Consider the following 12,599-nt stretch of genomic DNA (forward strand, 5'->3'; position numbering starts at 1 on the left):
TTAAGCTCTGTGCATATAGTTCTCCAGCAGAATAAACTTTTTCAGAAGCCCATGGGGACTGTCCTAAAGTGACCCAGAAAAAAAAAAAGCTTTACTCTGTTATACCTATTAATAATATCTTCCAATTAGATGGATGATTGCTTTGTCCATGGCCAAATTGGGACTGGAATATTAGGCGCTTGACTTAATCCTCTTCACCAGACCCAGAAGCCAGAACATGGTAGGAATGACAGCCAGGTATAAAGGAAGGCAGAGCTGGGAAGCACAGGTGACTGCATTAAAAAAATGCCCTGTAGAATCCCCCTGTTGTATTCACTAAGGGCAATGAAAGCCTAGTGCCTTTTTTTTTTTTTTTTTTTTTTGGTGTCAAGATTTTTTGTTTTAAGTATAGTTGATTTACAGTGTTGTGGGAATTAGTGCTGTACAGCAAAGTGATTCAGTTATACACATATATATACATTCTGTTTTAAAATATTCTTTTCCATTATGGTTTATCATAGGATATTGAATATAGTTCTCTGTGCTATACAATAGGACCTTGTTGTTTAAAGCCTAGTGCCTTTGAAAATGTCAACCCATCCAGGGTGATTCTGAGGTAGAAGGAGATCTCATTTTAATCTATTCTATTTGAATTGATGCAGGGATCAAGCTGCTCTGAAGACTGCTCCATCTTTGGCAAGAATATGGTCAGCAATTCAGATGTCCCCTTGAACAACTAGCCCAATGTTTTGCAATTCAGATTAGAATTTACTGCTGAATCATAACAACCACTGACATCCTCACAATGCAAGGACAAGGTCCTTCAGCAAGTCTGAATTTCCCAACATCCTGGAAACATGAATTGCTCAGTGAGGGCATTTGGTACTGTGGGCATGTGACTGCCTGTCTATCTTGAGTATCTGGCTGAAACCTCTAATAATCATGCAACTTTCTGGCACTATAAAGGGAAACCACAGACCAAATCCAATGTGAGGCAAAAGCCTGAAAACTGATTTCCCCTTGGAATCATGTGGCTCCTTGAAAATAAGAATCCAGCTGTTGTTCACATCTTGATTTGGTTAATGAGTTACTTGTGCACACTGGAAAAGCCAAGAGTAATGGCATTTGGGCTACAAGCCAGGTGAGCAGGGACCAAAAAATGCCCTATATGCCAAGTCCCGTGGCAATAAGCAGAGGCAAACACACTTTAGCCCTGACATTTGGAATAGGAGGAAGCAAGAAAGGCACACGCTGTCGGTCTATTAAGGTGATGAGCTGAGAATGACTAGTTTAAGAGGGTCCAACCTTAGGTTTTACTGAATTCAACTGACTTAAAGATCCTTGAGGAAACTTGTTTACCTTCATGGGCACCCTAAGGTTGGAGCTGATATGAACTAGAAAGAGTCTCTTAAAGAACAGATTCATAAAGCCCCACTTTCTCCCAATCCGGAAACCCAGAGCCTTTCTGAATTTCTATGTAATGTGGATTGGAGCTGAATAGCGTAGGACCTCAGTAATATTAGTGCCACTTGAAATCAATTTTTTAATTAGAGTGATTGAAATGTTTCTGGTTCATACATTGGAATTTTGATCTCTGGATCATAAAGCACTTTTTCATCATGGTATTTTAACACCACTGTGGTGGTCTAGTTCTCCCTTAATAAGAGATAATTGAGCAGCATACATTCTAATGGGACCTCAAAAGCAATTCCAAGGAAGAGCCCAGCCTAGAAACTAAACTTTCTAATTCTAGATTTTGGCCTCAGATCCCTTGTCTTCTTACTGATTTATTTTTTTTTTTTTTAAGATTCTAGCTCGGACTTCCCTGGTGGTGCAGTAGTTAAGAATCCACCTGCCAATGCAGGGGACACAGGACAGGTTCGATCCTTGGCCGGGGAAGATCCCACACGCCATGGAGCATCTAAGCCTGTGCGCCACAACTACTGAGCCTGTACTCTAGAGCCTGAGAGCCACAACTACTGAAGCCTACGTGCCTAGAACCCGTGCTCCACAACGAAGAGTAGCCCCCGCTCGCCCCAACTAGAGAAAGCTCGCACACAGCAACGAAGACCCAACGTAGTGAGAGAGAGAGAGAGAGAAAGAAAGAAAGAGAAAGAAAAAAAAAAAAGTTCTTTAAGTACGGTGGGGAAAAAGCGTGTTCTCTTTTTTTTTTATACTTTAACTCAATTGCCCATGGAGTTAGATAAGTTGCAAAGGGCCAATGTGTTCACATTTCCCACTGAAAATCACATGCTACTGTATGGAAGATTATCATGAAGATTCTGCATAGTTCTGGATATACTCTCCTTGTAATAGTCTTGTGTTCACTTTTAGGCTTAGTATGGCCTTTAGTTAATTAGGTCACTGAAAAGGAGTGGGGTTTTTTTTGTTGTTTTTTTGTTTTTATTAATAGTAATCTTTTAGTTATTCATTTATTTTTATATTTATTTTTGGCCGTGTTGGGTCTTCGTTTCTGTGCGAGGGCTTTCACCAGTTGCGGCGAGCGGGGGCCACTCTTCATCGCGGTGCACGGGCCTCTTCACTATGGCGGCCTCTCTTGTTGCGGAGCACAGGCTCAGTAGTTGTGGCTCACGGGCCTAGTTGCTCCGTGGCATGTGGGATCTTCCCAGACCAGGGCTCGAACCCGTGTTCCCTGTATTGTCAGGCAGATTCTCAACCACTGCGTCACCAGGGAAGCCCCAAGGAGTGTTTTTTTATTGTTGTTGTTAAGTAGGTTTTCCTGAAAGATCCATTCATATTCTGAAAGCAACAAAGACATCCCAGTGTAATTTTTTTTAAGTTTATATAGGCTTATGTAAAATTACACAAATATCAGTCAGCACTGGGGTCAATGAGCCTGTCATTCTCTTGTTTTTTCTTCCCCAGATTCTCTGTTGCTTCTCATAGCTTGCTGCCACTATTCCTGAGTAAAACAGAACCCAGAAGCATAGAACAGAAGGAGTGGGGGTAAGGCAGAGGGACCTGGAGGGAGGGATAGGAGGAATAGTAGGGGATGAATATGGCACCTAAAGGACTCAGAAACACACTTAAAGGATATAGAGAGATGGCTAAGGCTAGGGAGGGCCAAAATGGCCTGGAAGGCAGAACTGTTTAATCTGGAACTTTCACATCCCTTTCCCAGGTGAACGGCTGACTCCCTTGGAGACTGTTCATAATTCTGAGACTCATCACTCATGACTTGACTAGAACTCTCATGCTGGAGAGGGCTGTGGCCCCCTTACCCCTCCTTGCCTGCCCTTCCCAAAGACTGGACCAGCTGCACACATTCCCTTGGGCCCAGGGGCCTGCTCTCTTCTCTTGCAGCCCTGCTTCAATGGACATATTTTCAAAAGGAAAAGATGTTTAGAAATCTCTGACGTGAACGTCACTTTTGGAAAGCATGCTCTTATCAAGACATTCAGGTATTCGCTTCAAAATTTTTCATTATTTATGACTCCTCCAACTGAAGACCAGGGTTTCTCGAAAACTTCTTCCCTAATTCAGGAAACACCAAGACAGCATGGTGCCAGGCACTTTATAAATGTTTTCTTAGAGACTAATTTGCTACAATCTACTCCAGATGATTATGAATTTTCAAAAAGTGTGTCAAATTTAATCTTAAATCACATTTGTAGCCCTAGAATCAAAGGCTCTGGAAACCCGGAGACCAGTACCAGCTCTGTGCCAAAGTAGCTCTGTAGTTTGGAACAGTCAATCCATAGAGCTACTCTGGGACAGAACTGCTATCGGTCTCTGAGCCTCAGCCTCTTTGTCTAAACAGTGAGGTTTTAACTTGATGATTGTGTAGTTTTCTTCCAACTCCAAAGCAGTCAAACCCTATGACTCCAAAAGGAACCTTCAGGGAGAGGAAAGCTAGTTTACTCCTTTCTGATATGATCACGCTATTCCTGATGTGGTCACATGCTCCACCATACCTCAAAAGAAATCCTTTTGTAATAACAATTAATTATTTTAACTTTCTGAGAGACCATCGAGAAAATTCCAGTTCCTCTAGAAGCTGCCACTTCAGTGTTGGATGGTTTCCCTAGAGAATATCTTTGGTCCTCTTGTCAGTATTTCCATAGCCCCTAGTTGAACAAGTTACTTTTGTGATTTCTCACTAAGTCAGGCTGAAATTATCTCCTATTTGGAGAAGCCCTGTTCTAGTTTCTGGACCTCTAAAGGTGTTTGGGATTTTAGGAAAGTAATGAAGGAACAACAGATAGACGTCCCCCTACTGGGCCTGGGGCCTGATCAGGGCCTGACTGCAAATCTTAGCGGTGCTCTTACTGTTGGCTGGGTGCTTTTAGTCTTCCAGGGCACACCCTGGTAGATAACTAGCTGAGTCATAGAAAGTGCAAGAGGATGGAGGCCCTTCCTACTCGCCCACCCTCAACTTCAGTAAAGAGAGCATGTTTCACATCACGCATATGAGCTTTTAGGCTCTAGAATTAATTGCTCAAGCTTTTGGACTTTAAGGACTTACAAAGTAAAAACATGAGTGTTCTAAAGATTTTTTTTTAAAGATATTTTTGAATGAAGAAAACATTCTGGATTCTAGAGCTATCCTATATTTGTCAGGGAGGGGGCACAAGAATATAAATAGGAACCCCAGCTTGTTCCTGGCTTTTCCTCCCAGGCATGCATGTGGAATACCCCCCTTACCATCCCAGCCTCTCTATTATTCCTGCCTCCAGTCCTGGGGTGGTAAAGAGACCTGCATAGGCCCTGGCAGCAGGCACTGGGATGACCAGGTACCCGCTAAATTCTGGGGACCCAGGTGCTGGAGGGTGGTCAAGGAGTGGATGGGGGGCCCTGCCGGCTCTGGGTAAGCATCCTTACCCCATGGAGAGGGGTGCTGCTGAAGGAGAGCTAGAGTAGGGTCCTCTAAAGCACAGGGCCCAGGAAGGGGACCCTGGTTGTCTGGGTCTGAAGACAGTACTGCTGCATTCCATTCTAGCCAAAATTAACCAAGTCTTTAAGCCTCTTTAAGGCCACCAAATACCAAGAGGGGTGTCAAGGGTTTTGGCGCCTTCACACACATTAGGTGTGCGCTGAACTGGGGAGGAACTGGACTTCTACACAGCGCTGTTCATGGGTGCCATCCTCTGACTATTTAGCAGAAGGGGATCCGATTGCTCCTTTGAATTATGAACTGTCTGGAGAATTCGGCAAACCTGGGGCTCTGGAGCTGAGCACATATTGAGAAGCTCACCAGTTGGTTCCTAAAAACTATCTTAATTCGTGGAATTTGAAGTCTTAAATAAGTCTACCAAAGTATGAGGAAGGGCAAACTTTCCCGACAGAAGTCCTCAGGCAACATTTCAGCCCCGCGGGTGGAGTGGAATGTAAAGAGGGTACCAGGGCTGCCTCAGCGCACGTGAACGGTTTAGGTCCTGATGTGCTTAGTCCCCGGGGTACAGGCCGCCCCACTTGAGACTACTCTGCAACAGAGTTTCCACTTAGTAGAAGGGTTTTCAACAAACCAGAATTTCTGTCCTGATTTCCTGAGCTTATGTCATTTCTTTTTAATAACCCATCTGCCTTGCTCTGTGACGTTAGTCTTCTTAGAAGTAGAACAAGCCCATACTAGGGAAAAATGTAAACAATGCATTTAATTTCCCAGTGTCTAACCCTACAGGCTCTGGAAAACTGCTCCCTTCTTAAAAGGCTGCAGGGCGGTAAAGTCTCTGGAGAAAGACTGCGAGTAAAGGGCTTCTTGGGAGTTCCATAAGGTTTGGACTCCCACCTTCCTGTTGCTGCAACAAGACTGAGCCTTAAATCGTGTCTGTTCCAAGCGGACGGACGTGGAAGGCTTCCTTAATCTGAGCAAACACAAAGGTTATGTGCTCTTGAGTGTTGGGAGAACCGGTTCTAAGTTGCAATTATATCAGCTGCTGGTCCAACCTTTCAAGGCCTAAGGAAGCTTCCCTGGCACAATGTTAGCTGCTCTGGTAGGTTCCTGGTTACATGCTACCAGGGTGGTGATGCGGTCTGTCTGTGAGGCCACACCTCTAAAAGGCTCCCTTGTCTTACTGTTAAGAAACTGATGTGTAAAGTTTTCCCTGGACTTCTTCAACGTGACAGTTAAACAGAACTGTGGGGAATTCCCTGGAGGTCCAGTGGTTAGGACTCCGAGCTTCCATTGCCGGGGCCTGGGTTCAATCCCTGGTCGGGGAACTAAGATCCTGCAAGCTGCGCAGCCCGGCCAAAAAAAAAAAAAACAAAAAAACTATGTATGAGACAGAATAGAGTCGTGGGTTTGTAATTTGACCTTTTTCAGATGGCTGAGGGTAGAAACTCTTTCAGAATCTCAATATTAAGAGAGGTGCCCCATGCCCTGCCTGCCCTGCCCCCTGCTGCACTTTTAGACCATGGGAGGGCCATGTGAATTTACAGCTTGAGCACAGACATACACTTCCAGGTCTGGAGAGATTTAGTTCCCTTCTCTAAATTATGCAAAATTCCTAATCTGTCAGGTGGATGTGCCTAAGTATTTCCCAAGAACAGGAATATATAAGTTGGTCAGAGAGGAAGAGAAGGCAAAAATGAAACTAAGTAAAATGCAGGGTAAGGATGAAAATAGTGTGCTTTGGTGTGAAAATTAAATTCAAACAAGAATGCTGGAGTTCATTACATGGACCTATGCCATACACTAGAGGGATACAAAGACAAACCCATCTCTACTTTTAATAAACACCTAGTCAGTATATAAGACACATCAACACACTGAGTCCAACTATAATACACATCCTACTATATCTGATTCACTTTACTTCTCTGAATATCTAGACTTATAAGACTTTCCCATCCTGTTCTAGGTGTAAGATAGCTCAGTTACCTAGTCATGGCAACATCAAACATTAAGGCTGAGAGGGTGCTAAGGCTCTTCTAGTTTAATTCTGTCATTCTGAGATGAGGGGGTTATGTGTCTTGTCTGATACACACAGACAGTTGGTAGCAGCAATGAAAGCAAAACTTGGGTATCTATATTCCCAGTAAAGTAACTATTAGCTTTTGCTGTCTTCCTGATGACTTCTTAAACCAAAAGTCATTTTTCTTATTACCCTGTACAAGGAGGAAGAGATTTATTTTGAATTGCTTTAAAGGACTTAGTTAAAATGCAATGTGACATGCTGCATAAAAATACACCCTAATATATATACAGCCTGGTCTTGGGTCTCCTAGGTCAAAAGGACCACAGATTTAGGTCACTCACCACTAGAGGGCACTCAGATTTCCCCAACTGATTTAAAGAGGCTTCAAATGCAGCCTGCAAATCAAGTTTATCAACATGACATTTTCTATCAATAGTAAAAGGTAAATGGCCATTTCCCCAGGATATACTGGCATACTGTTTCTGGGCATAGGCATCTAATGTGTATGTGTGTGTGTATGTGTGTGTGTATGTGTATGTGTGTGTGTGTGTGTGTGTGTGTATGTGTGCGTGTGTGTATACACACACATAAACATGTTATAATTAATATATTTGTTATAATTAATGTTACTATTTCATATTCAAGCCTGATGTTTTCTCAAAGGACACCTATTTATTGCGTTCAAGTGGTAAGCAGATTTCCGAAGTAAAGATTAACTTAAAAGACAACTTGCCTCCAGAGCACTGACACGAACCCCAGTGGGCTCCTGCCCAAATCCGCAGGCCTGCAACATTCTAAGTAAATCATGCTTGTTCTTGGGGCCCTTGGATACTCTGATTTAAAAAGGAGAAGAGAAGAAAAGGAGAGCTTCCTCTGCTATAAAAGGAGATGAATACAAGCCAGGCAATTTCTTTAACCTTCCAGTTTATCATCCCTGAAGGCCTTCTTCTGATCATGTGGGGAATTTCTGGAGATTTATACCTAGAGCTGTGGAAATCCATTCTCTCCAGGAGGCCCAAGCACTTTCTGGCTGTGTTATTTAAATTCTGCAAAAGTCTATTCCATATGCAAAAGTTAAATTAATATATAAGAGTGATTATTAACTACCACCATAGCATTGCCCCGTCTGAAAAGTACAAGAATCGTCTTTGTGAAAAAGGGTGGAGGGTTTCTGCAAAGCACCTGTACCTCCGGCTGTCTTGTCAGAGCTGCTGATGATTAGCCTTCTGAATTCTGGATTCGGCTGAATTGGTTTCCTGCCCCATGGCACTTACCTGATCAAGACTAGCCTGTTCTTTGCCAAGCACTATGGAAAACTTGGTTCACAGCACTGAAAAAGGATACATCTAATTCACTCTGGAAAAGAGAAAAGAGTCCAAGGATGAGAAGGAGACACTGGGACACAATGCACTTAGCAGAGACAGCGGCTGCTCTGGTTGCCAGCCTGAAAGCAGGTGGGAGAGGCTGCTCTGTAGGGAGAAGCCTGAGTGCGGGAAGGCCCTGAGTTTGGGACAGTGATTTAAAAAAACAAAATAGGCTGCAGTTTAGAGGACTTTTATAGGCTAAAACATTTCACCTTTAGAGTGTAGAGGGAATAAACTAATTCAACCTTTACAGATCATAGGTAATTTGATAGGTATATACAAAATCGTAATAATGTGCACACAGTTTGAATCCATCAGTTTTACTTCTAGAAGTCTCTCCTAAGGGAACAGTTAAATAACGGCACAATGATGTGTGACAGCATATTCAGGGTAATGTTATTTATAGTAGCAAATTGCTGAAAACAAGCTAAGTGTCTATCAAGGGGGGACTACTTAAATAAATTATAGCAAATCCACAAATGATGACATAGGTACATAAGTCCTGACATACTGTTAAATAAAAAAGCTAGTCTGGGGCTTCCCTGGTGGCGCAGGGGATAAGAATCTGCCTGCCAATGCAGGGGACACGGGTTCGAGCCCTGGTCCGGGAAGATCCCACATGCCGCGGAGCAACTAAGCCCGTGTGCCACAACTACTGAGGCTGCACTCTAGAGCCCATGAGCCACAGCTACTGAAGCCCACGCACCTAGAGCCCGTGCTCCACAACAGGAGAAGCCACCGCAATGAGAAGCCCATGCACCACAACGAAGAGTAGCCCCTGCTCACCGCAGCTAGAGAAAGCCCGTGCATAGCAACAAAGACCCAACACAGCCAAAAATAAATAAAAATTTAAAAGCTAGTCATAAAATGGTATATACAGCATTATCCCCTGTATATATGTAGATAGATATAGATATAGTTAGATACAGATACATAAAGCCTAAAAGGCAATGTACCTAACAGTATGTATCAATAAACGGCATGCTCACTGATGATCTACCCTTTCTTTTTGCTCATATGTATTTTTAATTTTTTTTAATGAACAAATTTATGTCCTGAAAAAGTCATAGATGGAGAAAATTTGAAAGCGCTAAATTCATCTTTGAAAGGACTTAAGGTTTGTCAAGTGCAGCACTGACAACTCTGATCCCACTTCCTCAACAGCAACAGCCCTCATCTCTTGCAAAACTGCCTCTCTGGAAGCTAACTGGGCTGGCTTTCTGTTTTGAAACGTGATGTTAAGATGCTTCTTTCAGCCCAGACAGCATGAGATTGATCTCCAAATTTAAGATTTGGAACCTCTAAGATTAAAAATAGCCCCAGAAAAACTGTTTAAAACTCACAAACCTAAAAATAAATCTTAGATGACAAGGCATTCTCCATGAGTGGGACAGATTCTATTTTCTTTCCCAGGGTTCTCCTCTCTCTCCTCTTTTTCTTCTTTTTGCTACTGTCATCCTAAACCAGGTCATCCCTTAGTACTCTCCAAGTCCTGTATAATCACCTGGCTTAAATTAAATCCTAATCTTTACTTCTGTGGTTTATGTGGTCACTGACTCTCTCCCTAGAATAACAGCTAAAATTCAGCAACCTGCTATTTATTCTTAGTTACCGAATATAATAATTTTTAAAACCTTAGCAATGATAGTGCCTGTACCCACGCTTTATTCTCCCAGGTTTAAAACATTGCTATTTTGGGAAATTATATTCTTCTTGATAGGTGTTCCCTTAAAGTGACTAACCATGGCCAGCTCTGAATCACAGACCCTGACTTGCAACCAGTCTGTCTAAGAAAGTGGTCATCAGGAGATAAGCCGGAACTACAGCTATGCTGTCCGTATGGTAACCACCTGCCTCACATGGTGATTTAAATCAATTAAAATTAAATAAAATTATAATTTCAATTCCTCATTTACACTAATCACATTTCAAATATTCAAGAGGTACATGTGGCTTAGCACCTACCACATTGGATGGCACAGATAGAGAACATTTCTATCACTGCAGAAAGTTCTATTGGACAGAAAGTGCTGGTCTATAGTGCTCTCCCCAAGCAATCAATAAGAAGGTGGATTTTTTTTTTTTTTTTTTTTTTTTTTTTTTTTGCATTACGCGGGCCTCTCACTGTTGTGGCCTCTCCCATTGCGGAGCACAGGCTCCGGACATGCAGGCTCAGCGGCCATGGCTCACGGGCCTAGCCGCTCCACGGCATGTGGGATCCTCCCGGACCGGGGCACGAACCCGTGTCCCCTGCATCAGCAGGCGGACTCTCAACCGCCGTGCCACCAGGGAAGCCCAAGAAGATGGATTTTAAAACCAGACCCAATGCCCCCTGTCCCTGCAAGGCCAGTCTCTGGAATGGCCAGACCTCTTGCTCTTTCAGCTTTGGAGGGCACCAATCCCTTCCTAGCTAGAGGCACTACCATGTCGCAGACCACTAGGCATCTGCCCAGCTCCAACCGCTGAATTAGGAAATAGCTGACAGCAAGCCTCATGCATTAAGGCAGTGGTTCTCAAACTTAAGCATGCATCAGAATCACTTGGAAGGCTTCTTAAAACACAGTTTGCTGTGCCTCAACCCAGAGTTTCTGATTCAGTAGTCTGGGGTAGGCCAAGAGTTTACACTTCTAACAAGTTCCCAGGTAATAATTATGCTGCTGGTCCAGGAACCACACTCTAAGAACAAACTGCACTAAGGCAATGAAAACAGGCTAGTCGATTGCCCTGTAACGAAGTCTGCCAGGGCTTCCCTGGTGGCGCAGTGGTTGAGAGTCCGCCTGCCGGACTGAAACCCGTGCACCTAGAGCCCGTGCTCCACAACGAAGAGTTGTGGCTCCACAACAAGAGAAGCCACCGCAATGAGAAGTCTGCGCACCACAACGAAGAGTAGCCCCCGCTCGCCACAACTAGAGAAAGCTCGTGCACGGCAACAAAGACCAAATGCAGCCATAAATAAATAAATAAATTTATATAAAAAAAGAAGTACTGATATATGTTACAACGTGATCAGCATAAACTAGAAAACATTATGCTAAATTTAAAAAGCCAGTCACAAAAGACCATATTTTATTGTACTTTATATAATTCTATTTATATAAAATGTCTATAACAGGCAAACCTATAGAGACAGAAAGTAGACTGAAGATTGCCTAGTGCTTGGAGCAGGTGGAAGGGATAATTGGGAGAGAAATGCTAAATGGTATGGTGTTTCTTTCTGGGGTGATGAAATATTTTAAACTTGATTGTGGTGATGGTTACACAACTCTGGGTACATACTAAAAACTGTACACTTTAAATGGGTGAACTGTATGTTATTAAATTACATTTCAGTACAACTGTTAAAGGACTGCTGGAAAGGAACTCATGTATTCCTTAAGGGGACTTGGTTTCGATCCTCAAAGCAAGGGTCTGGATGGAAATGATTCTTAAACTAAAAGGGTCCTGGTGTCCTAGGAGGGGAAGCAGAAGAAAGAAGAAAAGAGAGAGGAAGTTCGAATATATAGCAAAATATCTTAATTGAGAGAAAGACACAAGAGGTTCTTAGTCTTATAGAACTGGTTCTTTATAAAGATCTAAGACACACGTAGGTTTCTAACACGTTGGATGAGCCAGAAGGAAAGGTAATGAAAATTTGGCGTCATTTGATTTTTAACTTTTACACATTAAAGCTCTATATTAACACATTTTTTTAAATATATAAATGTATTTATTTATTTATTTTTGGCTGTGTTGGGTCTTTGTTGCTGCGCGTGGATCTTCTCCAGTTGTGGTGAGCGGGGGCTACTCTTCGTTGTGGTGCGGGGGGGCTCCTCATTGCGGTGGCTTCTCTTGCTGCGGAGCATGGGCTCTAGGCGTGCGGGCTTCAGTAGCTGTGGCACGTGGGCTCAGTAGTTGTGGTGCACGGGCTTTGCTCCGTGGCATGTGGGATCTTCCTGGCCCAGGGCTCGAACCCGTGTCCCCTGCATTGGCAGGTGGATTCTTAACCACTGCGCCACCGGGGAGGCCCATTAACACATATTTTTGACATAGACCCATTTCTGGGAAATTGAGCTAAGGACGAAAACCATTTTTTAGTCATTAGACTTACCACTCGGCTGAAGTAGTCGTCTAAAACTTCCACGAAGTTATGGATGAATTCATAAATTGCCATCTCATTCTGAAATAAAAAAGGAAGGGTGCAGTTAGTTTTATTTTTATTTATTTATTTATTAAGAAAATATTTATTTATTTTTTGGCTGCGTTGGGTCTTTGTTGCTGTGTGCGGGCTTTCTGTAGTTGCGGCGAACGGGGGCTACTCTTCATTGTGGTGCGCGGGCTTCTTATTGCGGTGGCTTCTCTTGTTGCGGAGCACGGGCTCTCGGTGCATGGGCTTCAGTAG

At 43.2% G+C, this 12,599-nt stretch overlaps 1 protein-coding gene across 2 annotated transcripts in view; it reads right to left on the reverse strand.

Annotated features, from left to right (window-relative positions):
• Positions 1 to 12,599, reverse strand: part of AP4S1 (adaptor related protein complex 4 subunit sigma 1) — a 59,798-nt gene that overhangs the window by 2,042 nt on the left and 45,157 nt on the right. The window contains exons 4-5 of one of the 2 annotated variants that reach the window (XM_082648473.1): positions 12,309 to 12,377; positions 8,202 to 8,213 (exon numbers count right to left, since the gene is read on the reverse strand). In XM_082648473.1, the coding sequence (XP_082504599.1) occupies positions 8,202 to 8,213; positions 12,309 to 12,377 (81 nt within the window). Of the gene's footprint in view, positions 1 to 8,131; positions 8,214 to 12,308; positions 12,378 to 12,599 lie in introns of both variants that reach the window. The other variant, XM_082648472.1, reaches the window with a different exon arrangement.

The sequence above is a fragment of the Grampus griseus genome (genome assembly GCF_964374135.1).
Source record: "Grampus griseus genome assembly, chromosome: 2".
NCBI classification, from domain to species: Eukaryota; Metazoa; Chordata; class Mammalia; order Artiodactyla; family Delphinidae; genus Grampus; species Grampus griseus.